Source organism: Lycorma delicatula, chromosome 4, assembly GCF_047948215.1.
Source record: "Lycorma delicatula isolate Av1 chromosome 4, ASM4794821v1, whole genome shotgun sequence".
Lineage (NCBI taxonomy): Eukaryota > Metazoa > Arthropoda > Insecta > Hemiptera > Fulgoridae > Lycorma > Lycorma delicatula.
Window position 1 is genome coordinate 21,485,074 of NC_134458.1, and position 27,358 is coordinate 21,512,431.

General features: G+C 35.2%; 1 protein-coding gene across 3 annotated transcripts in view; it reads left to right on the forward strand.

Annotated features, from left to right (window-relative positions):
- The first annotated feature begins 4,526 nt into the window (after positions 1–4,526).
- LOC142323181 (FYVE, RhoGEF and PH domain-containing protein 2-like) overlaps positions 4,527–27,358 on the forward strand; it is an 85,818-nt gene continuing 62,986 nt past the window's right edge. For all 3 annotated transcript variants that reach the window (XM_075362487.1, XM_075362488.1, XM_075362486.1), the window contains exons 1-3: positions 4,527–4,655; positions 13,237–13,697; positions 19,645–19,900. In XM_075362487.1, coding sequence (XP_075218602.1) covers positions 13,258–13,697; positions 19,645–19,900 — 696 coding nt within the window. In that variant the 5' untranslated portion in view covers positions 4,527–4,655; positions 13,237–13,257. The remainder of the gene's footprint in view (positions 4,656–13,236; positions 13,698–19,644; positions 19,901–27,358) is intronic.

The window sequence follows — 27,358 nt, forward strand, 5'->3', positions numbered from 1 at the left end:
CTGGATATCGCAGTCATGAAGGGGGGTACCCTCCCATTCATGATTGAAACGATAGAAGACCTCAGCTCGGACCATTCCCCTGTCCTGTTGGAACTAGGTCAGGCAGGGGGTGGCCGAGATCCCCCGCCTATACCCCGAAGGTCAGTCAACTGGAAAAGGTTCTACGAGACCCTCCAGCGGGAGTACAGGCCGGTAAATCCTGAGCTCCTGAACACCCCGGAGGAAATCGACGACACTGTCGGGCGCGTCACGTCGTCAATGACCGAGGCCCTGGCAGGCAGCTCATCGGCCAAAACTCGAGCAGTTGTTCGAAACGACCTCCCTCCTCATATCTCCGAAGCCATAACGGAGAAACGACGACTGAGGAGGAGATATCGAATCACCCTGTCCCCCGCTGATAAGCGGGCCTTTTATAATCAAACGGACAGGGTAAAACAACTGCTGACAAGCCATCGAGAGGATTCGTGGAACGAATACCTCGCCTCGGTCTCTGACGACATCTCCTCGGTGTTCAGGTTGAACAGAAGACTGCGAGAAGGGAAGAAGCCTCGCCATCCGGTTGTGGGGCAGCGAGGTTTTCTTGCATACTCGGAGGCGGAGAGGGCCGAGGTATTCGCCGATACCTTGGAGGAGCAGTTCACTCCAAACCCCCCTCCCTCACCGAACGACGAGCACACAACCGAGGTGGAATCCTTTCTTGTAGATTATTTCTCACAGGTGGAGGACGCCCCTCTAGAGATTGACCAAGTCACTGAAGCGGAAGTTTCCGCAGCCATTAAGGCCACAAGCCCCGACAAGGCCCCGGGTGTCGACGGGATCAGCGCCCGTGCATTCCGGAACATACCGGCCTCCGTGATTACAGCAATTTCGGTGATATTCACGTCCATTTTGTACGTTGGATATTTCCCGAATTGTTGGAAAACGGCCAAAGTCGTATGTTTACCCAAACCGGGGAAAAGTTTACTTTTCCCACGGAATTATAGGCCAATCTCCCTGTTACCGGTATTGTCTAAGTTGTTCGAGAGGATTTTTCTCGAAAAACTGAGGCGATACATGGAGGGAGAAGTGCGGCCCGAGCAATTTGGGTTCAGGGAGGGTCACTCAACCACCCTCCAACTGGTAAAAATAATAGACGACCTTGTCGGAGGCCTGAACAGGAAACGGGTGACTGCAGCCGTTTTTCTGGATGTGGCCAAGGCCTTTGACAAAGTTTGGCATAGCGGGCTGCTTTATAAGCTAGCGCGATCGGCGATCCCGTACCGCTATGTCAGACTGATGCGGTCATATCTGCTAGACCGACATTTTGTCGTGCGCGTAGGGGAAACGATTTCCTCTACCAGAGAAATAGCCGCTGGGGTTCCCCAAGGAGCAGTTCTTTCCCCGTTCTTGTACACTTTGTACGTGAACGATATGCCGCTGTCGGAAGGGGTCAAAACGGCCCTTTACGCAGACGACACGGCATATTTCTACGAATCCGCAAATGTGGATTACGCGGTCCGGAGGCTCCAAAGGCAGCTGGACTTAGTGGAACCGTGGCTCGACATGTGGAGAATCAGGGTCAACGGTGAAAAATCGGTGGCCGTGATGTTCACATGCAAGACACGAAAACCGACCAGAGAGCTGGAAATCTCAGGGGAGAAAATCCCTTTTGAGAAAACAGTTAAGTACCTGGGGGTGGTGTTGGACAGGCGGCTTACCTTCGGCGAACATGTAAATTATGCGACCCGGAGGGCTAAGGCCGCCAGAGCCTCGCTATACCCAGTGCTGAACAGTGCCAGCCCGTACCCACTGGCAACTAAGCTCCTCATTTTTCGCCTGTACGTACTGCCGATTCTAACATATGCTTACCCGGCATGGGGGGCAGTGTTGAGCTCCTCGCTTCAAAAGAAGATCGAGGCCGTCCAAAACATCGCGTTGCGGACGATCTTTGGAGCTCCGTGGTTCGTCAGGAACGTCACTCTCCGATCTGATGCGAGATTTCAATCCGTGTCCGAGGTGGGGGTGGCGCAGGCGCGCAGACTGTTCGGGAGAGCGGCTGTGTCCGAACACAGTCATCTTCGGGACATCTGCCGAGAGGACCCAACTCCGACAGTTGTAAGGAAGCGGCCTCACGCCGTACTGGACGAACCACCGTGATGGTGCGGTGCGGTAGCCGAAAATCGACAAACCAGGCTTATGGGCCTCCATATCGCATGAGCCATAAACGGAATAGTGCGTCAGACGCGTTTCCGGGGTCGCGAGTGAAAAGTTTTCGCGAGTTATATAGTTTGAAGACGTCAAACACGGTAAGTCGCGCATAAAACAAAAACGCGGTCTAAATTTAAAAAAAACTTACAGTAAGACAAAATATCCCAGCAATTGCGACTCCTCCGGAAAAGGGGACGCATTGCTCCCTCCTTATAGCTAGTGCCCCGTTGTGGCGTATTCCTGCTAGCCTATTAAAGAGTTAGCACCGAAAGGACTTCAGTGGACGGTCTGAAGGGGAATTACGTCGGGAGGACAGGCTTTATAAGCCTAGCCTTCCGCGGTCGGCCCATGAAATGGGTTCGATAACGCTGGTTTAACAACGGATTGGAATGCAATTAAATCCGTCTTAAATTCACTAAAATAATAATAGACAAAACTTGAAAAATTAGATCCGAGATTAAAAAATAACCCTTTTAAAAACAAGCCCGATTAGAATGATCCAGCAGCAAGGGACTCTGTCCAGGTTCTGCGATAAAGTAGGGAGTAATAGACTCCTGCCAACTTTGCATTCCATTCCATTCCATAAATCTTATATTCATAGCAAAAGGATATTTGTGGCCATTAGTTGATGTACGTTAATGTTATATAATCTCTGGTGCTAGATGAGTTTCAGATTTTGTTTGTATTTTATGCATCTCACATAAGTGTGATTTGTGTGATTGGGACATCTGACATTTGCCAGATTTTTTGCTATACTTTGTTCCTCAATTTTGTTGTTAACTGACAAATAGTGCACATATTATGTAATGTAAAAATTCATAAGAAAACTGCATTTTTATGCTGTGTGAAGGGGTTAGATGTGTTGTGGATAAATGTAATGGTAGTGTGTTTTTATATTTTTTAAAACTGTATTCATTATATATTTTGGATTTGGTAGAACAAGGAAACTATGATTTGTTTAGGCCAAATTATGCAGTAAAAAATAAACTGGGATGTAATTTTTTAATTAATGTTAGGAATGTATGATTTTGCCATTTGTTTCTGTGGGATAGAAGTATGGTGACATCAAGTTAGTAATTCTAGTAAATAAGAAAATAGCTATTTATCATGATTGATATTATTATAAAATTTTGTCTACATTTCCTGTTGTGTAGTGTCTGAAACTTGTATCTTTACATGGTGTTATGTGAAATGTAACACCATTAATTTTTTTGGTAAGTTTTGTGTTCTAATAAGCTGTTTTAGAAAATTAAGTGTGATCTAATGCTACTATTCATATGTTTAGTTAGTTTATGTTCAGGATGTATACAAGACCTAATTGAACATTAATTGGTGTGTCTGGTTTGTGTCTTGAGTTATGATTATGTAGGTAATAAGGAAGGTATTTTCTTCAGAAAAAAATTGAGTTGTTAATTATGTGTTTTGTATCATTTATTGTATTTTCTTTTGTTTGAAAATTTGATATAAGATAAATTTTATACCTTGATTTTATTGAACTTTGTTTTGTCAACTGTGTGTCCTGAGCATTTGTCTCTTAATTACAATATTTCAAGTTCTGCTCAGCTTTCAGTAAATAGAATCAGCCATAGTGTTCACAATTGTAACTATACATATTACTATGCTCTCAGAAGAAGATAATGGAATCATTATATTCAATAGATATTGTTAAAAGAGTGTGGCTGTAAACATTCTAAATGCAAGTTTAGTACTTCAGTTCAAATAGATTGCAGAGTTCTTTGCAAGTCACAATGTTGTGTGCAAGAGATAAGAATAAGAGGACTAGACACTTTAAAAGGAAATGCATAAGGAGTAGGGAATCTTATATTTTTCTCAGACCAGAATGTGTATAATCTATAATGATGCTATTTCTGATTTCTAATGAGATATGAAGATTGACAGTCTAAGTTAGAGGTACCTTTTACAATCCTTTATTATAAAAATATTTAAATTATTTTAGTTTATTTCTTTCAAAGTAAAAGTTAGGATTTTGGTAAATTACTGAACAGAAATTTAAAAATTATTTTATTTTCAGTTTTGGAAATTAGAATACCATTTCATAGTAATTATTTAAGGAACTAATACAAACATAAAAATAGCTATTCTTGTTTGGTATTCTCAAATAGAAAGTCAGGTGGGTTAATTCTACATTTGTTAGAAATAATATAGTTTCCTAGCAAAGGCAGTTTTACTTTTATACGGATTTGAATCAGGAAAAAAGAAAGGAAGGAACAATATAGTTAGTTCATTGACTGAACTATGAAAGGTATCAGTGAACTATTCACTTCATAGGAAACTGCTTACTTTTTAATTTTTTTACTGGGTTTAGTCAACCTCATGCCCACAATTCGTTGTAGTTCAAGATGGCCGTATACTTATTATTGTTGTGGTCTTGTGTATGACAGTTGAACTTTTAAAGTAAATTATAAAAAATTAATGATTTCCTCATGGCTCATTCAGATCTATTTGTTGTAAGTACCAGTTTACTGTATTAGTTGTCAAGTGTGATTCATTTAGGTAAAATGCATTAGGTGGCTAAAAGAAGTACTTGAAATCGGAAATTACGTCTGTTTAAATGAATTTGTTTGTGGTGGCCCTTGTTTATTAAAATTGAATTATTTACTGAACCATTGATAAATTATGAGGACATTTTTGCTTGTTAAGATTTACAGTTTTATCTCTTGATATGAATTTTAATGATTTCGTAAGCTAAGAAAGTTAAGGCGTTGGTTTTTCGAAGTTCCATCTTCGCTGTTATTTAATTATATTTTAGATATAGCTTTTTAATTTGTGCCTTTGGTTGTAATAATAGTAGATATCAGGTTGTGTTGTTGCCTAATTAAAATCCAGTTTTTCTTTAAAAAAAAAAATTTATTCGTCTGCAGTTGAACCATTCATTATCAATCCTTATATTCTGTTCAGAGTTGAATTAATTAATATTTGTGGGTATCACATGTATTTTTATTTATTTTAGGTTACTAGCTTGGTTTATTTTACATGAAAGTTGAAGTATTTACTTTTTTTTTTTTTGATAATGAACCATTCATTATCAATCCTTATATTCTGTTCAGAGTTGAATTAATTAATATTTGTGGGTATCACATGTATTTTTATTTATTTTAGGTTACTAGCTTGGTTTATTTTACATGAAAGTTGAAGTATTTACTTTTAGAAGTTACATCAGTCATTTTACAATATTGGCCAGTGATGTACAAAATTTGTATGTTTTTTTTTTGAGAACTGACTGTTATGCCATTACAGTTAGATTATCAATCCTTTTAATGTGTTAATTTCAGTCACCATTCAATTTCAATGTAACTGTCTGAAAACATTGATCTTGCTTTTTGTTGTACTACACTTTCTTTTTATGTTCATCTAGCATGAACTCTTAGATATTTAGCTTTAACTTTTGAGATATTTAGTACTGGGTGGGCCAGAGTTGGTGTAGTAGTTTGATATTGGCTTCTTGAGCAGTTGGTTTGAGATTTGATTACTGGTAAGTGTCAAGACCTCTTACCTCCCTTACTTTTCACTTATTACTTTTTTCTTGTTAAAATATGTGTGTAGCATGTCACTCAATACTGAAAACACATAAAATGTTGGCCTGAAAGATTATAATTTATTAAATTATAATTAGATTTTCATGTCTGTTGTAGACATGAAATCTAAGTATTGCAAAAACTCACAACCCATATAGTAATAAATGGTGTATTATTGTCACACGGGTTTTTGTTTAGCCAATTCACCATGTTGGAAAATTTAATTCATAAATTTAATAATTTACTTCTATTTAGTATATGTATACTTGTTTTGTTCACAAAAATATGAAACTTCTATTATGTAAAATTAATTCATGCAATTTAGTTATATACCTTAATGTATTTCCAAAATCCTGATTCATAACATTCATTATTAGAAGTAATCTTATTAAAATAAGTACAGTGTCACGCAGGAATTGTTTTATATTTGTTAAATAAGCTATAAAAAATGACATAATTTACTAGAATGTTGCATAAATTCAAGTAAACTAAAGCAATTAGTGTGCAATTTTTATGATAGAAGCTTGTATGGATTGGATGGTTATCCCGTGTAAGAAACTGAGATTTTAATATATATTAAAATAAGAACAAATTTATGTATAACTTAATAAAATTATATTTTATATGTTTTTAAATATTTGACTGAAATGTCTACTTTTTAAAACTGTAAAACGATTAAGTAAAAATATCAAATTGAAATAAAAAATATAGTTACAAATGTACTCTCTCATTATGACTTTTTTTTTGACTAAATAAGAATGGGTATTATTTTTCAATAGAAAACATTTTCCATTTGTTCTGATTTTCTTTTTAATGCACAGTTATCAAACCCTAAGATATATATATATATTAAATTAAAATTTGAAAAAAAGACATAAGAATATAGAAATCAATATAAATCGGCCACTACTAAATTTGGGCTCATTGCAGGGATTCCTATTGCATACTGAGCATCCTTTCCTAGTAAGGGTTGTAATTTAACCTATTATATAACTGTACCTGTTATTAATAGTTTTATTTTAATATAATAAAATAATAATATGTGTGTGTGTGTATATATATATTTATATATATATATATATAGAGGGTAAGTCAATTATTATCCCCAATGTAGTTATAAATTGTATTGCAATACAAATAGGAAACTTACATGTACATCATTTTTCAACATAGTCTCCTTGCATTTCAGTGCACTTGGTCCATCGTTGCACAAGCTTCCTGATGCCCTCATAAAAGAAGGTTTTCCGTTGAACTGCGAGCCAGGAATGCACCGCTTCTTTCACTGTTTCGTCCGAGGTAAATCAACTTGCCCCTTAATGCCTCTTTGAGTGAACCAAACAAGTGGTAGTCAGAAGGGGCAAGATCAGGACTATACGGAGAATGAGCCAGTACTTCAAAGTTGAGTTTCTGGAGCGTTTTAGCAATGTGGGCAGCAGTATGTGGACGGGCATTGTCGTGTAACAACACAACACCTTTCGACAGCAGTCCTTGGCGTTTGCTTTGAATTGCAGGCTTCAATTTGGCAGTAAGCATCTCACTGTAACACGCGCTGTTTATTGTTGCGCCCCTTTCCTCATAACGTTCCAGTGCTGGGCCTTGTGAGTTCCAAAAAACTGTAAGCATCAGTTTTCCCGATGCTTACGGTTGGGTCTTGAACATTTTTTTGCAGGGCGAATTTGGATTTTTCCATTCCATACTCTGCCATTTACTCTCCGGCTTGTAATGATGGATCCAGTGATGATTGATGAGTGATGATGGATCACTGGTGATGGTCACCAGTGATGATTCTGTCTAAAAAGATGTCCCGTTTGTTACCATAGCGATCCAAATGTTTTTGGCAGATGTCCAAGCCCATTTCTTAATGCAACTGTGTGAGTTGTTTTGGGACCCATCTTGCACAGACTATGAAACTGGAGTCTTTTGTGGATTATTTATAGGCGGGACCCATCTTGCACAGACTATAAAACTGGAGTCTGTTGTGGATGATTTCATAGGCAGAACTGTGACTAATTTGCAAACGATGTGCCACTTCATCAATAGTCTAAGAAAACCGTCTGTCTAAGAAACTCGTCTGTCTAAGAAAACCATGTCATGTGCACGCTCAATGTTTTCCTCATTTGTGGCGGTAAATGGTCGTCTGGCTCCTTCATCGTGCGTAACACTTGTGCTACCATTTTTGAATTTTTCTATCCAGTCATAGACACTCTGTTGCGGCAACAGACTTTTCCCGTACTGTACCGTAAGTCTTCGATGAATTTCAACACCTGATTCACCTTCCGACCACAAAAAAGGATCACTGAACGTTGCTCATCTTTGGTGCAAACAGAAATGGAGCAGCCATGGTTAACGGCAGGACAGCGATAATGGAACTAACCTAGCAGCATCAAACCTGCAGAGACATAACAACAATTAAACCATGCATGCGTCATCTACGCAACACAACAGTACTACCAACATAAACAAAAATATAACTAAATTACAGATAATAATTGACTTACCCTTGTATATATATATCATTTTTGCCTTTGGTTGTAATAAATAAATAACAAATAATATTATAAATAACAGCTAATATCATTTGTTTATATATATAATTAATATTATTTTACTATTTCTATAATTAGCTATCTTAAAATTTACATATTGTTTTGACATCACTACTTACTCTCACCTCCTCTATGAATCATGAGACCTTGCCGTCGGTGAGGGAACTTGAGTGCTCAGGGATACAGAGTAGCTGGACCGAAGGTGCAACCATATCGGAGAGGTATCTGTTGAGAGCCAGACTAAGGAATAATTCCTGAAAGAGGGCAGCAGCTCTTTCAGTAGTTGTTAGGGGCGTGAGTCACAATGACTTAAACGGCTATATCAACATCACTCAGACCACTGAGTACTGCGCAGCTGAAAGCAATGGAAAACTACAGCTGTTTTTTTTTTTCCAAGAAACTGTGGCTCTCTGCATTTTCACATATACAATAATGGAGGCGCCTTCCTTGGTAAAATATTCTGGAGGTAAAATAGTCCCCCGTTCGGATCTCCGGGTGGGGACTACTAAGGAAGGGGTCACCAGAAAATTAAAAAATAACATTCTACGAGTCGGAGCGTGGAATGTTAGAAGCTTAAATAAGGTTGGTAGGCTAGAAAATTTAAAAAGGGAAATGGATAGGGTGAATGTGGATATAGTAGGAATTAGTGAGGTTCGGTGGGAAGAGGAAGGCGACTTTTGGTCAGGTGACTTTAGAGTAATTAATTCAGCATCAAATAATGGGCAGGCAGGAGTAGGTTTCGTGATGAACAAGAAGATAGGGAGGAGAGTGGAGTATTTCAAAACGCATAGCGATAGAATCATTGTAATAAGGATAAAATCAAAACCTAAACCAACAACGATTATTTACGTCTATATGCCTACAAACGCCCATGATGATGATGAGGTAGAGTGTGTATACGAAGAGATTGATGAAGCAATTAAACACGTAAAAGGAGATGAAAATTTAATAATAGTTGGAGGTTGGAATGCAAGCATTGGAAAAGTCAAGGAAGGAAATATAGTGGGTGAGTACGGGCTGGGCAAAAGGAATGAAAGAGGGGACCGACTTATAGAATTTTGCACGAAGTATAATTTAGTAATTTCCAACACCCAATCTAAAAATCATAATAGAAGAATATACACCTGGAAAAAGCCAGGCGATACTGCAAGGTATCAGATAGATTATATCACGGTTAAGCAAAGATTTAGAAATCAACTCGTTGACTGCAATACTTACCCTGGAGCAGACATTGATAGCGACCATAATTTGGTGATAATGAAATGTAGATTGGGGTTTAAAAACCTGAAGAAAAGGTGTCAGATGAATCGGTGGAATTTAGAGAAGCTTGAGGAAGAGGAGGTAAAGAAGATTTTTGAGGAGGACATCGCAAGAGGTCTGAGTAAAAAAGATAAAGTAGAAGATGTAGAAGAAAAATGGGAGAATGTTAAATGGAAATTCTTAAACCAGCAGAAGCGAACTTAGGCGGAATAAAGAGAACTGGTAGAAAACCTTGGATTTCAGACGATATATTGCAGCTGATGGATGTACGTAGAAAATATAAGAATGCTAGTGATGAAGAAAGTAAAAGGAACTATCGGCAATTAAGAAATGCTATAAACAGGAAGTGCAAACTGGCGAAAGAAGAGTGGATTAAAGAAAAGTGTTCAGAAGTGGAAAGTGAAATGAACATTGGTAAAATAGACGAAGCATACAGGAAAGTTAAGGAAAATTTTCTGGTACATAAATTAAAATCTAATAATGTGTTAAACAAAGATGGTACACCAATATATAATACGATAGGTAAAGTCGATAGATGGGTGGAATATATTGAAGAGTTATACGGAGGAAATTAATTAGAAAATGGTGTTATAGAGGAAGAAGAGGAATTTGAGGAGGATGAAATGGGAAAAACAATAATGAGATCTGAATTTAAGAGAGCATTAAAAGTTTTAAATGGCAGGAAGGCTCCTGGAATAGACGGAATACCTGTAGAATTACTGCGCAGTGCAGGTGAGGAAGCGATTGATAGATTATACAAACTGATGTGTAATATTTATGAAAAAGGGGAATTTCCGTCAGACTTCGAAAAAAGTGTTAGTCATGATACCAAAGAAAGCAGGGGCAGATAAATGTGAAGAATACAGAACAATTAGTTTTAACTAGTCACGCATCAAAAATCTTAACTAGAATTCTATTCAGAAGAATTGAGAGGAGAGTGGAAGAAGTGTTAGGAGAAGACCAACTTGGTTTTAAGAAAAGCATAGGGACAAGGGAAGCAATTTTAGGCCTCAGATTAATAGTAGAAGGAAGATTAAAGAAAAACAAACCAACATACTTGGCGTTTATAGACCTAGAAAAGGCATTTGATAACGTAGACTGGAATAAAATGTTCAGCATTTAAAAAAAATTAGGGTTCAAATACAGAGATCGAAGAACCATTGCTAACATCTACAGGAACCAAACAGCCACAGTAATAATTGAAGAACATAAGAAAGAAGCCGTAATAAGAAAGGGAGTCCAACAAGGATGATCCCTATATCCGTTACTTTTTAATCTTTACATGGAACTAGCAGTTAATGATGTTAAAGAACAATTTAGATTCGGAGTAACAGTACAAGGTGAAAAGATAAAGATGCTACGATTTGCTGATGATATAGTAATTCTAGCCGAGAGTAAAAAGGATTTAGAAGAAACAATGAATGGCATAGATGAAGTCCTACGCAAGAACTATGGCATGAAAATAAACAAGAACGAAACAAAAGTAATGAGATGTAGTAGAAATAACAAAGATGGACCACTGAATGTGAAAATAGGAGGAGAAAAGATTATGGAGGTAGAAGAATTTTGTTATTTGGGAAGTAGAATTACTAAAGATGGATGAAGCTGGAGCGATATAAAATGCAGAATAGCACAAGCGAAATGAGCCTTCAGTAAGAAATATAATTTGTTTACATCAAAAATTAATTTTAATGTCAGGAAAAGATATTTGAAAGTATATGTTTGGAGTGTCGCTTTATATGGAAGTGAAACTTGGACGATCGGAGTACCTGAGAAGAGAAGAGTAGAAGCTTTCGAAATGTGGTGCTATAGGAGAATGTTAAAAATCAGATGGGTGGATAAAGTGATAAATGAAGAGGTATTGTGCCAAATATATGAAGAAAGAAGCATTTGGAAAAATATAGGTTAAAAGAAGAGACAGACTTATAGGCCACATACTAAGGCATCCTGGAGTAGTCGCTTTAATATTGGAAGGACAGGTAGAAGGGAAAAATTGTGTAGGCAGGCCATGTTTGGAATATGTAAAACAAATTGTGAGGGATGTAGGATGTAGAGGGTATACTGAAATGAAACGACCAGCACTAGATAGGGATTCTTGGAGAGCTGCATCAAACCAGTCAAATGACTGAAGACAAAAAAAAAACTTACTCTCAATAAACTGCTTTTGTTAATACTGACAGTTCATTCATAATGTGGTTAGTTATGATAATTTTTCAGTTTAAGTAACAGTATAATTAAATACTAGAAAAAACCACTTCCAATACATGCTTGATGAAGTTATACAAAGATCTTTCTGATCTATGGTTACTGCAATGTGAAGACAATTCCAAATTTGTATTGTTTCCACTGCCAGCTACTGTGAATATATTGGGATCCAGTTACTGTTGAACCTACCTTAACACAAAAGAAGAAAATAGTGTGTGCTATATACCTGTCTCATTTTCACCACATGATGACAGCATTTTATTTTACTTTACTGCTTTTCTATCAGTATGGAGTGCTACCATTCTAATATATACAATGTTAAATGATTAATTAAGAAATGAAATAATGTTTATTCTAATTAAAGTGTGTCCACTATTGTTATTAGAGTTATGTAAAACTTTAATTTTATTTTTAATAAAAAATCTCAGAAGCACAAATGTACAAGTGGTTTATAATAATATATTTTTGACAAGTTTATGATTATAGTGTTAACTTCATTCAGTTTCTCTTTGTCATTCTGGGTTGTCAGATTTTGGAAGTTAATTTAGTGCCTTCTTGGTATAAATGAACTATTTTTGATCATAGGTTCAGCGTAGAATAGCCTGCTTTATGAAGACGTTTTTGTGCATTAAAATACAGAATAAAGTTTTCAACTCTATACAAATATAAGTGTTTGTGGTGTTGCAATAATGCTATTTTTTGTGATACCATTAAACTTTCTGAAAAAACTTGGCTTTACATTATATTTTCCATCTGTAGCTTAATATCAGTTATCGGGAAAGTAAAATTTGATAAAATAATAAATATGTATCTTTCATACAGTAATGATTTATTTTGACAATTTATTACAAAAATTAAAAAATCTACTTCGTTAATCGTAAGTTAAAACACCTCTCTTTGAACTGTTTATTCTATATTATGTGTTAAAATTTAATATATATTTTCAATTAATAATTTAAGTTGAGAAGACTGGTACCATAATAAAAATTTCTTAATTTGTTGGAATCAGTTAGCCATAATTATTAAAATTAAGTTTATGCTTGTATTTATTTCAGAACAGCATATGTTTTTTTATTGTGTTTTCACTATGCTGAGTTTGTCACATAAAATAAGTTTTTATTTTTCCGTTTCCATTCATATTTAATATTTTCTTTTCTTACTGAAATTCATTTCTGTTAATATAGTGTTTGAGATTTTGTAGGGTTATTACAAATAATTATTGTAGGGTTGTTAAATTTGATTGTCTGTTCTCAGCAGCACATTTTTAAGTAAAAATTTAAAATAACTGATAATTATTTGTATAAAAAGATACGGGTATTAATAATTATTATTTGTAAGTGTTGAGCAGATCTGTTATGCCCATTATATTACATTAAAGAATTATAGTAATTAATAATATATTTAATGGAATTGGTATTTATTTGTTGTAGGGAGAATTGTTGTGTGGTGCTTGCCAATGAATACTTTCTGTATATTTATATTGTTATGTTTACTGGTTTCAGATATCTAACATCATTTGAAAAATGGAAAAAAAAGAAATGACATTTGATTCTGTTCGTTTACAAATGACTACCATGTCAAATGAAGAAACTCATAAATTTTTTCAGAAATCATTTGATGACTTTAATTCAAATACACAAGATGTTAAGGGTAGGAGCAGTTTGTTGCCAGTGCAAGAAAATAACAGTGTAATGTCAGATAGCCAAGAATTTGTAAGAAGCTTCTCTTCTAGTGGTGGTTGGGAAAAGTCTCTTGGTTCACTAAATACAATCAGAAAAACCCAGAATTCGTCATTTGTTGAGTCAAGAGCTTCATTTCCTTGTTTTGCTAGTTTTGTTGGTTTTTCCGGTTTAAAGTTGCCATCTATTTCAGGTGAAATAAAGGAAAATGAAAATTGTACCATCAGACAAGTTAGCGTCACAAGAAGTGTTTTTGAATACTATTCTAGTTCTACATCATATTGGTGAGTCTTAATCTATTAAAAATATTTCTGTAGTAATAATTTTTATCAAACTATATAATTTAGAAATTGTCCGTAGTATTATGAACTTTATACCTTGTCAGATAACGAAAAAAACTTGTTTTAGAATTTTTAAGCATACCTATAAAATCTTGATGATGAAAGAATGATAATGGAAATGGTCCTTATTGTAATGCTGGTGTAAGTTTAAGATGCCTAAGTTAAATCCATATAATACACTTTCACAGTGACTATTTTCCTTTAGTTCTTAAAAAAAAAAAATTCAAGTAATCAAATGTACTTCATTTAGGTCTGATATCTATTTACATCATTTGTAGCAGCTTTAGTTTATATTTAGTTCATACAAAAAAAGGTAGAAGAAATAATTATTCTGATTATGATGACTTCACCGTTTGAAGTTTGAAACTTCTCAGATTTCTTTCATCATCCTATGGGGTTTGTTATTAGTTAGGGTTCTGATATTAGTCAGGCTTGATATTGTTTTTACAAATTTCTATACCACATTCTTAAAGAGTTTTCACATTTTTTTTGGTGAATTGTTAATTAGGTCTTTTCTGTTATGCTTCTGCATCCTGTTTTTTGTTATTTCTTGGCTATTTATATAAAATTATGATCGAACATCATTGAAATCATCCTATTAAATAATTTTGTAAAACTGTTACTTGTGTTGGCCTGTACAGCTTACATATAAGTTAGTGATCTGATATTTGTCTAAGTATACATAATATCTTGTTCTGTGCTGAAATTTTTGTTATTGTGTTTCTTTATTGACAAGATAATGATTTTCATCATTAACTTTTTGTGTGTATTGTGGGGTTAGGCCAAAAGGAGAAGTGCGGTACAAGCAGACGCTACTGTACTCCAATATGTGTGAATTTTTTATGAGACATTAGTTGTGACAAAATGATGCATTTCAGCAAATCTTTTTTACAGGATGTACCCTTTTGGCTGCCTGCACAATAATATTATCCTATTCTACGTATGTTTAAGCTAGTTAAGTATGTAGTATAGTTTTTAAAACTATTTTATAGGTTACTTTTCTTCATATGGCAAGTCTGCTTTTGGATGATCTAGTTACAAAATTGTAAGTGAAAGTTTGCATTTTGTTAATATTCTATTATTCTTTATTTCTTTATGAAGTTAAGGTGATGTTTCATTTGTTGTGTAATAGTATGCTGTAAAACCGTTGTTATGGGTGACAGGATAATATGAGCTAAAAATTCTCTTGCTTTACTGTAAACTTGCAGTGTCTGACTAAAAACATCCTAGTTTGGGTGATTGAAGGTTATAAACTCAGCAAATACTTGGAAAATACAACAATTCATGAACTGGGTAGGCGCACTCCATCAACTACTAAAAATATATATGACATCCATGAATTAAAATTTACTTTCTTTAGACAGCAATTTGCTGCAACCCCTAAATCGCTAAATGCAAGCAAATACCTGTCCACCATATTAAAGTGCTTGGACCCTTAATTGGTTAATGTTAGCCATATCTCTAGGTTAGCTTCCCACAGCAGTGCGGTAAGATTCTTTCTCTTAAGTAAACTACTGATGTCGGTTGAATAAAGCAAGAGCATCAAGGAACTCCCACATGGTCTGACAATGCGACACTTGCCACATTGATTCCCTGCTTGTGAGTGGCCAACATTCCCCTTGACCTCTAAGTTCCAGGGTGGCCCAGTCTCTGGCCTCCCTCAAGAGCAGGGCAGTCAAACATCAGGTGTCCATTTTACTGGATCTCCCTGCTCATCAGCTTTCAGGTGGAACAAAACAGATATTGGTTCAAATTAACATGGTTGGTGAGCACCTGGGTGCCCGTTGCCCTGAAAAACGAACTCGAGGCATACCATCCTCCCCAGATCCCCTATAAACTTGTACAGGTATCTTCCCTTAGTCATGGTGTCCCATTCCAGCTGCCATGCTTCCATCAAAAGGCTCTGCAGCTTCTTCTGCAGGCAGGAGATGAGCAACTGAATGAAATTTATATTCAGTGCATTGTGATCACCATTCTGTTCGGTACTGGCCCTGCTCAAAACCGAATCCCAAATATCTCAGTCTCCTGGCCTCTTTGCAATCAACACATGGTTGCCCGAACTTTCACCACTAAATCGGTTGGGAGACCCTTTCCCAATACGGTAGTAGCCTTATAGGATGTTGTTTTAAAATCACCAGTGCATAAAATTAAGGCTTTGCGCTGGATACTCCTTAAATTTTGAACAAGTGCTTTATTCAAGTCCATCCTATGCGCCCAAACAGGCGTAATAGGTGATGCTTTCGAAGACACCTCAGTACACCATGTATATTTGATGGCCAGACAACCCATAGTCCTTCTGAGCAATCCTCCTAAGTTTGTCCATTACTTTGTGGCGTCCGGCTCTACTTGCGTAATGTGGTTGCTAAACAGCAACTTCTCATCAAACAAAACACCTAGGTAGTTATGTACTCTCACTCGGCTGATTACACAGCCTTTGTACTTAATCTGGTGGTTTTGACTGAACGATAATTTTTCTGCACCCCTGAGAAGCGTAAACTTCGTCTTGGGTACAGAAATTAATAAATTTTGAATGTCCATCTAGCCCTCTGTGGTTGACAAGGTTGCTTTTGCTTGAACTTCTACCCGCGGTCGTGAATTACCACGAACTAAAAGGAGACAGTCATAGGTGAAAACCTGGGGCATGACTCCTTTTGCAAATGTCAATCCCAGAAACCCGTCCAATACCACAGCAGGGGACTGAGAACAGAACCCTGCGGGCTTCCCCTGGTGATGAATTTTCCACAGCTAGGTACGCATCTTTAAACAGAGCTGTGCGAATAGACAAATAATCATGTACTATGGCCTGCAGGGCTACGGGAACATTGCGGCAGTCCAACTCATAGAGGACAGAACCCCAACACAAGGAAGGAAATGCTCCCTCTATGTCTATAAAAATTGCAAAAACATATTTACAGTTGGCACTTTCCACTTCAGCAAGAGCATTTAAGATGCAATCCTCGGTGCCAACCCCTTTCATGAAGCCTTAGTGGCCACAATTAAGAAAACCGTTCACGTCAATGTTTTCTGAGAGTCGTTCCACAACCAGCCTTTCAAGCAACTTCCCAATTATTGGCATGAGGCTGATAGGTCGATAACTGCCGACCTCACTAGCATCTTTTTTTGGTTTTAAGAGCACTCGCCTAAGCCTCTTTCCAACAAGTCTGGAAGCAGTCCCAGTTAAGGCACCCTGTGAACAGCCTGCCAAGCGGCTCTTATGACAGGCAGCAGATGGTAGAATATATCCGGGTCAAGTTGGTCAATTCCTGGTACATTTTTCAGTGCCATTTGAGAAACCACTCGGTCTATATCTATGGGATTTACAGCCCGTATGCCAGGGAAGGGCGTAGCCTCCTCCCTAATGCCGACCTCTGCTTCACCCTCTGGCGCATCTGTAAACAAAGTATCTAGGAATGCCTGGTAAGTCACTACATATGTTAAAGTGTGGTCATGACTATCAAATTTGCATTGAACACTGGACTGCATGTTTAGTGGCTTTGGCCGGTAACATGATTTTGCAAGCTGCTAGGGACTGCGCTGCAACTCGCATATGGGATGTTACCATAACTTGAATCTGGCTTCCTTGATGGCATGAACAGACTCATTACGGGTATGCCAATAGTGCCAGTAGACGCTCAGCGAGCACGTCATCAATGATAATCCTCTTTAAGGGGTGACTCTGGTATCTTCTCCTAGCGGACCTTTTTCCTTTCTTTTTCCTGTTTAGCCTCCGGTAACTACTGTTTAGATAATTCTTCAGAGGATGAATTAGGTTGATATGTATGAGTGTAAATGAAGTGTAGTCTCGTACATTCTCAGTTCGACCATTCCTGAGATGTGTGGTTAATTGAAACCCAACCACCAAAGAACACCGGTATCCACGATCTAGTATTCAAATCCGTGTAAAAATAACTGGCTTTACTAGGACTTGAACGCTGTAACTCTCGACTTCCAAATCAGCTGATTTGGGAAGACGCGTTAACCACTAGACCAACCCGGTGGGTTCTCCTAAGTATTAAGTAATATTATCTAATGCCACAATTACAATAGGATATGGGCACAGAATTCATTCTCCAGCGAGTTGGTGCGCCACCACATTATTATCATACAGTTGTCGCATATTGCAATAGCAAAGTGCCAACTTAGATTGGACATTGTGGAACAATTTGCTTGCTACCACAATGACCTCATTTAACTCCAGTGGATTCCTCTGTATGGGGTTATGGTAAAGACAGAGTGTTTGTTCCTACACTTCCAGAAAATGTTGATGAACTGTGGCACCAAGTAACACAAACAGTTGACATTATAGATCAAGACATGCTTCATAAGATTTGGCAGGAAATTTATTGCCAATGGGACATTTGCCTTGTTACAAAAGGTAGCTGTTACCCACCAAAAGGTAGGTGTTAACCTACCTTTTAACGTTACCAAAAGGTAACATTGAGCATTATTAAATGAAACTTGAAGATATAGTGTGTTCAGTGATGTATAAAAAATTTCTGTAAGTTATTTACTTTTTTCATTATTAGAAGTTACTAGTGTGTAACTAATTTAGAAATACTCTAAATAAAAAAAACTTTTTTTCTGTACACAGACCAGCTGTAATATTTATGATACTCTGTACAAATAAGTATTTATGCCGGTCTAGTGTCCCATAACAGAGATGAGGTTTGTAATATTTATTTAGTGTCAAAAATAAGTATTACAAACCTCATCTCTGTTACGGGACACTAGACCTTGAAGAACTACAGACCTGATTGAAAACATCATATGAATAGAACAGCAAATATAAATCAATATTAATAAAAATTTATACATTTTAAATGATTAGTGTAGATTTGAAGATGACTGGAAAAATATGATTGTAGAAATAAATCCTAGTGACTTCTCAGAAGAAGAAGCAGAAACTTTGAACTATTTCATCAGATGGTAAATAAAGAAATTCCCTCCATTATCTTAAATCAAAGTTCTAAATTTTAATATAAATGAAATCACTTAACTGTAATCTAGGAAGTGATAAGACAGTTAATGTACTTTGAGAAATGAAAGTATTTTAGAAAAAAAAGTGATAACCACAAGATAAAATAAGTATTTAGACTTTTCCTCATAAATGCTGTATTATTTTAATAGACAGATGTTTAGAGTTTTTCTTTGTAATGTTTATTTTTTTAATTTATAGCATTTTATTTTCAATTTATAAAATTTTATTCTTTCACAGTATTTCATGTTGCTGGTTTTTTGGATTATTACATTATCTATCCCCAGTTAGCATATTTTTTATAATTTATCTGTACACTATGATTGCTACTTTAGTAAACCAAAATGTTTCTAGTTGTATATTTTTTCTTTTACACTCCTTAAAAACTAGGAATAATAGGTCTTTTCTAAAATCAAATGTCACTATCACCAGTAGTCATGTTCTCAAAGGCACCTCTTCAGCAGACTTAAGTCATCTGCAACTGTAATTGTAAAAATTTTAGATGATATTATTGCTAGTGGTTTTTTAATTAGACAGACATTTGTTTTGTATGAGGCTGAAAAGTGTGTTGTTGGATTTGCGTAGTGTGTTAATTTTGGTGTATTATGGGTTTGCGTATTTTATTATGTTCAAGTCTGTTAAGGTATGGTTCTTTGCTGTGTGTGTGTAGAATTTTTTGATTTTCTTTGTAGTTTGAAAGTACATTTTTGCAATGGGCATATAAGAAAATCTATTTGCTATCCTGTTCATATTTGGATGGAAAGTTAATTGTGTAATGTATTTTGTTTGTGTATGCTAATAGTTCACATTGTCTTGCATCACCTTGGTTCAGATAAGATGCTAGCATCAACTTATCTTCGCCTGGATATTATTTTGTGAACAAAAAAAATAAACTGTAATTGTTTATTTTCTTAGGTCATCAGATGAACAGACATACCAAAGCACATTTGATGTTTCTGAATCTGAAAGTGAGGATGATGATGACATACAGTCTGTGATAAAATCATTAGATACATGTAGAGTGTATAGTGAATCAGAGCCCAAACCTGTTGACTGTTCTCTTGCAATTGAAGGGCCCCCTGACCCATTTGAACAAAGATCTTATAAAATAGCTTATGAATTATTAACTACTGAAAGAAGTTATGTTACCGTTCTCAATTTAATTGATCAGGTCAGTATTATTTTTTTATTGTTTAGTATTTTGTTATGCAAAGTTTATACTTTATAGTATTAAACATTTATTTTATGACCTGATGTTTTATATTTGGTGCGTCAAAAACTATATGTAAATAATTTGGTATATTTCTGATACATGTTACAAATTAATTGCGTGTGCAAAGTCTTGATTAATAAGTACAGTAAGTTAGACTTAACTCATCGTGGCTTTAGCCCATGATATTGTCTGATGTGCCAATAACACACTAATGCTTCCTGCTCATTCAGAATTTATATTATAACAATTCTAAACTACTGAAATACAAGTTTACAGTCTTAGGATTTTGTAATTACTTCGGATCATATTTTATTATATAGTTGATGTTGTATTTATATAGTTTTTATTAACATGTCAAATTGAAGTGTTAAAATGTTTTATAATACTCATAATTAAGATTATGCATATCATCTCAGCATTTTGTTAATGTTGCCAACAGAATGTATAAAATGCATATGGATGTTACTTTATTTGTTGTTTTTCACAATGTTTCTTAAATATCATTTATTTTCACTTAAATTTCTTTGCCTATAAAAATTATCTGTTGATAATAACTGTTATTAAATTGTTAGTATCTATGCATATGATTTAAATGCAATAAGGATCTCAAAAATGTAAAAAATAAAAAAAGTGTGGTTTAAGATATGAAATTAGTATTTTGTGATATTTAACTAAAATGCCAGCAATCCAGGGATTTTTTTTTTAATGTGATAATAGAACTATATTACTGATTTGTGTATTTGTCCAATTACTGCTGTTCAGTAGTTGGCTTCTGAAGACTATCTGTAAGGAGTAAAATAAACTTCTGTGATTTAAAATTATATGTATATACAGGTGATTCAAAGAAACGGGAAATTTAAAAAATTAAATAACGTTGATGAAAAATTTTTTTTAGAAAATGAATTTTATTTCATGTAATTGTTGCCATTTTAGGATACATACATTTTAGTTTATTTTTTAAAGATGACATCTTGCAGGTGACCTCCTCTTCTACGTAAACACTCACGAAGTCTCTTCGTTAAACTGTTCATGGTTTGACGTAACATCTCAACTGGAATTTCCGCAACTGCTTCTCGGATCTTTGCCTTCTGTTCTTCCATTGTAGAAGGTCTACTGTGAAACACTTTGCTTTTAAGGTGACCCCACAAAAAGTAATCGCAAGCTGAGAGATCAGGCGATCTGGGAAGCTATCTAATGTCACCATTTTGTGAAATGACACGTTGTCCATACAATCGGCGTACAGCTGCCATCGATATTCGTGCAGTATGTGATGTTGCTCCGTCTTGTTGAAACCAGGCTGTGTTAAGAATCGGTGGAAATCTCTTTTGTTGTTCCACAATAAAGGTTTCAAGCACGGCTACGTAACGAGCCGACGTCACTGTAATCGCAAGACCGTTGTCATCCTCAAAAAAATAAGGGCCTATAACACCGTAAGATGACATAGCACACCACACGGTCACTTTCTGGCTGTGCAACGGACGCTGGTGTAGCTGCGTAGGATTTTCTTGTGCCGAGTATCTGAAATTTTGCTTGTTAACAAATCCACTGAGGTGGAAATCGTGTTTCCTCTGACATCCACAGTTCGTGAACAAACTCTTCGTTATCATTTATCTTCTGAAACATTACATTACAGAATTCCGCTCGCACAACTGCATCGTTCGGTTTCAGTTCCTGGACGATCTGCAACTTGAATGGATGGTATTGCAAGCCCTTCACTAACATTCTTCAAACACTTGAACTATGCTCTTGTAAAGATGCTGAGAGACGACGGATTGACCGATGTGGACTTCGTGTGACAGCATCTTGTAAAGCTTGAACATTCTGTGGTGTACGGACCGTTCGCTCACGGCCTGGAGGTTTCTTTTTCATTGCCGAACCAGTTTCCTCAAAATTAGATATCCATGTTTTAATTGCACGTGCTGATGGAACACGGTCGTGCCGTTCCAGATTAAAATGACAGCAAAATTCTCTACGTGCTCCCTCCACACTGTCATTGTTTTTGTAAAACGCTTTGATAGCAAATGCACGTTGCACACCACTCCAAGGATCCATGGCAGGTTAGGTTAGAGAGGCTGGCGCCACTTATGAAGTGGTACCAATCGCCCACGGCTACCAACACAACTTTCAAAATTTCCCGTTTCTTTGAATCACTCTGTATAGCACTGTATCATATGTTTAGCTTCATACATGAAGACTCGTCAACCGATTTGTGTGCAAGAAGTAAAATTCATTTGAGTGGGAGGAAGAAAAGTAAATATCCTTTATCCTTGTATGCAATAATTCCGTTCTTTATGTTTAGATTAGAATTTATTATTTCAGGATTGTTTATTATTTATAAATAAATATGGTAATCTCTGATCAATATATCATTTAATAATATGGTGATAATAATAGAATAATTTCATACAAATAATTTTACTTGAGGTGCATATATGAATTAGAGAAAATTGGAAATGACAGAATAAGGTAAATATTATAATAGTTATAACTTAAAAAAAGTATGATTTGCTCATTGTCTACAAATATCCTTCATTGTTTATACCTTAGTTGTTTATTTAGAGATTGTAAATGTATTTATGGTCACTTAACAACAAGTACAATAATTAATTCCTGGGTTAATCCTGCTCCATAATTTCTGGGTTCGAATCCTCTCTGGCATGACATTTTTTATACATTACAAATTTCATTCTACAAGTTTCTGTGATGAATTAATTCATCAGATAAAAAAAAAATCCTTAAGGTTATAGTCATAAAAAATAAAATTATTCTATGTATTTAGTTCCGTGAGGCCAAAAATAGACAGGGTTCATCTTCCTAGTGTATGCATACACCACTTTAAACAAGTTTTTTCATGATTTTTAAAACTTATGACTATAAAAAAAACACTCAAAAACTGTTTATAATGATTTTTTTTAAAATCTAATACCCATAGATATGTTGTTTAACCGTTAATATTTACCATTTAAATTATGATTAAGTTTCATTATACTTTAGTAGTGTCTTTTTTGGAACATATGTCTTACTTTATCTTTAGTACATGAGATATATGAATAGTGGTTAAATATCAAGGCAATAAATAAAGTTTTCTTTTCAGTTATAAGTGTAATTGAATTTTGTGATGAGTAATTCTTTTAAGTTACTTGAGCCATAGATTGAAAAATTTAAGAGGAGTGTTTATTTTAACAATTTATGATCAAATACATTGTTGATTTTGTTACTGTATGAGTAAACTAACAGCAGCAATTAGTATATGTTAATGGTATCTGTCTGTAGATGAATCTAGTTTCAAGAATCTTAAATAAAGTAATTTAAACTGTGAATTTGTACTACTAAATGTAAATTGCAAATTAAAACTAAAATTATGATTGTATGAGTTTTTACAATTGATGAATAAATTATTTAACTATGTTGTGTTTGTAACTGAACAAATGACAATTATAGTTTATTTTAGAAATACTTAACGTACATAAACCATATCCCTATGTATCTAAAACATTTAATCTTTTTTATTAAAAATATTATTTTTTTGTTGAATCATTTAAAAGTATAGTATGGATGAGAAAAAAGTTAAAGCAGCTGGATTAGATTACAGATAAATAATTTGTGTTAATTAACGAATTATGTATTGCCTGATGTTTTTAATCTGTGATATTACTTAAGTAAAACGCAGGGTTCTGGGTATTCATAGAAATTTTCGTCTGTACTAATTCTTTAAAACAAAAAAAAATATTTAAAAGTTTGATACATTTTGGGTTGAACCAATAGTTACTAATTATTTTTCTCCCTAACACAGCGTTTCTCAATCTGTCAGTATTTGCGACCCAAATTTTCAGTCATAAATTTCATTGGACACCCCTTCACACAATAATAATGTATTTTGAGAATTGTGATGCTAAAACTACACTACGGCCTTAATTACAAACGTTAAAAATTACCAAGAGTAAGTAAATTTATTAATATTTGGCAACACCGATCCACTGCATTGACAAAACCAGATCGATGCCTCTATTACTCTCTGTCTTACCTTCCACCATATTGGACAAGAAGTTCTAGCTTCGCAAGAGGTTCCGATTTGCCTCAAACAGACGGGAAAGTCTGCGCAAACATGTATAAATGCTGCATTTCATTCGATTCCAACCAGTCGCAGTTGAGTTGATTCTTCTATCGCTATCGAATCTATTGTAAATGTGTATGTTGCAATTCATGGTATTAGATATTCATGGCAGTAGATTGATACAGAATCATGGATAAATTTTTAAGTGGGCATAAGGGAGCATTAGACGATAGTGAAGCATAAACATGTGCATAGATGAGCATGGTTCTGAAAATAAAATCAAGAAAATATTCTCAAGATACCTAAATTTTGAGTTTACCAGTACTGAAGTAACTGAAGAAGAAAGGCCCCTGTGTGTCATTTGCTCAAAATTTTTGGCAGAATGAAATCTAATAAACTTAAACGACATTTGGAAACACTTCATAGTGAGCTTGTTAACAAACCCTGAGAATTCTTCAAATTAAAATTAAAATCATATGAAAAGCAAATATAATTTTTAAAAACTTTCTTTGTGATTCAATGGCTTTATATAAAAGCCTCTTACAAAGTTTCATATAAAATAGCCAGATGTAAAAAGCTTCACACCATTGGTGAAGATCTTATTTTGCCAAACAATTGCGGGTCCATACCTCTATCAAATTATACTGTTGCCTGTCGAATTGGTGATGTAGTTGAAAATGTACAGCATCAGCTTTTTGGGAAGTTGCATGACAAATTGCTTTCAGTTCAGCTTGATGAGGCAACAGATAGCAATAAAGATGCTCATTTCATTGCCTATGTTCAATTTTGTGATTGTACGAAGTGCGACAATAAAGTAATGAGACTGATTTTTCTTTGCAAGATGTGGCAACCCTGCAGCTTGCGTAGGCACACCATCTTTGACCTTGATCTATAAGCTACTTGTAGTCCAAGCGGCACATTGATGCAACTGCTCAGTCGTGAGTTGTGCTGTAATAAGTGAACACGTGTTTGTGTCTCTCGTCACAGAAATGAAACCGCAAAATATTGTGCAACGGTATGCCATTTCTTTTTGCGTTAAATTGGGTGAAAACGCGACGACAACTTACGGTAAGCTTCAGAAGGCTTTTGGAGAGGAGGTTATGTCAAGAGCTCGAGTTTTTCGGTGGCATAAAATTTTTAGTGAAGGCAGAACGAATGTTGAAGATGAAGACCGCAGTGGACGACCATCAACCTTACGGACAGATGTCAAGACCAGGGTGCGTGAAATCGTACGATCTGATCAAAGATTATCCGTGAAAATGATGGCAGAAGAACTCAACATCAATCGAGAAACAGTTCGTCTAATATTAACTGAAGATCTTGGTACGAGAAAGATTTGTGCAAAAATGGTCTCCAAAAATCTCACACAGCAACAGCGAGAAACACGGAAAAATGTGGCAGCCGATCTGTTAGAGCAAACGGAAATCAATCCAGATTTGTTAAGCCGTGTTATCTCTGGTGATGAAGGTTGGTTTTTTCAATACGATCCAGACAAAACACCAAAGTTCGCAAGGTGCTCAAAGGGATCACCCAGACCAAAAAAAGCTCGCATGTTAAAGTCAAAAGTGAAATGCATGCTTGTGTGCTTCTTCGATTCCAAGGGAATTGTTCATAAAGAGTGGGTGCCTCCTGGACAAACAGTTAACCAATATTTCTACAAAGAAATTTTAGAAAGACTTTTAAAATGTACAGTTGATGCTGTACATTTTCAACTACATCACCAATTCGACAGGCAACAGTATAATTTGATAGAGGTATGGACCCGCAATTGTTTGGCAAAATAAGATCTTCACCAATGGTGTGAAGCTTTTTACATCTGGCTATTTTATATGAAACTTTGTAAGAGGCTTTTATATAAAGCCATTGAATCACAAAGAAAGTTTTTAAAAATTATATTTGCTTTTCATATGATTTTAATTTTAATTTGAAGAATTCTCAGGGTTTGTTAACAAGCTCACTATGAAGTGTTTCCAAATGTCGTTTAAGTTTATTAGATTTCATTCTGCCAAAAATTTTGAGCAAATGACACACAGGGGCCTTTCTTCTTCAGTTACTTCAGTACTGGTAAACTCAAAATTTAGGTATCTTGAGAATATTTTCTTGATTTTATTTTCAGAACCATGCTCATCTATGCACTTGTTTATGCTTCACTATCGTCTAATGCTCCCTTATGCCCACTTAAAAATTTATCCATGATTCTGTATCAATCTACTGCCATGAATATCTAATACCATGAATTGCAACATACACATTTACAATAGATTCGATAGCGATAGAAGGATCAACTCAACTGAGACTGGTTGGAATCGAATGAGATGAAGCATTTATACATGTTTGCTCAGACTTTCCAGAATGTCTGAGGCAAATCGGAACTTCTTGCGAAACTGTGGGAATGTCCGTTATAATGGAAGGTAAGACAGAGACCAATAGAGAGGGATCGATTGTGGTTTTCTCAGTGCAGTAGATCAATGTTACCAAATATCAATAAATTTACTTATTCTTGGTCATTTGTGAGGTTTGTAATCAAGGTTGTAGTGTAGCTTTAGAATCAAAATACATTATTATTGTACGGGAAGGGGGGCACGATAAAAATTATGATTGAAAATTGGATCGCAAATACTGAAAGGTTGAGAAAGACTGCTTTAGTTCATTGTGCTTTCTTACTTATCATAAAGACCACACCAACTAGTCTGTCTATATATCACACTTTACATAAAAGTTAACATTATTAAAATCAGCAAGCTGCAACTGTTTTGAAAACATTTTCCCTTTGCTGTACTAGCTGAAAAAAGTTAATAGTTGAAATATTATGCAGATTAAATTAATAATAATAATAATAATTATTATTATTATTATTATTATTATTATTATTATTATTATTATTATTATTATTATTGAAACTAGAAGTTAAGTAATTTTTTAAACAGGCATTTTAATTCAAATCATATGAATTATAATGGTTTTGTCATTGTTATTAATAAGTTCCAACTTGTGCAGAAGTTGGTGATGGTCTTATAAAACTGTTTTAAATTAAAAAAATTGCTGATCGTCTTTTAATATCAATGTTTTATCTATTAGCAATAATTTAACTCTAATGTATTGTCTGTACGAAAGTTATATGATATTAACTTAATAACTACAGATTTTTACTAAAAGTAGTGAAGGCAAATCATTTTGTTGTCCATAATAATCAGCAGAACTATTAATTTTTTTACAACAAACCAAACCACATTTATTTTAAATGAGGTCTTTAACCACACTTGGACTTTGCTTACAGACAATATTAGTTTTATTATTAATGATTTTATTATATAATTTCTATTAGTTTTACACATTTGTTTCACCTGAAGTTTTTTTTTTAT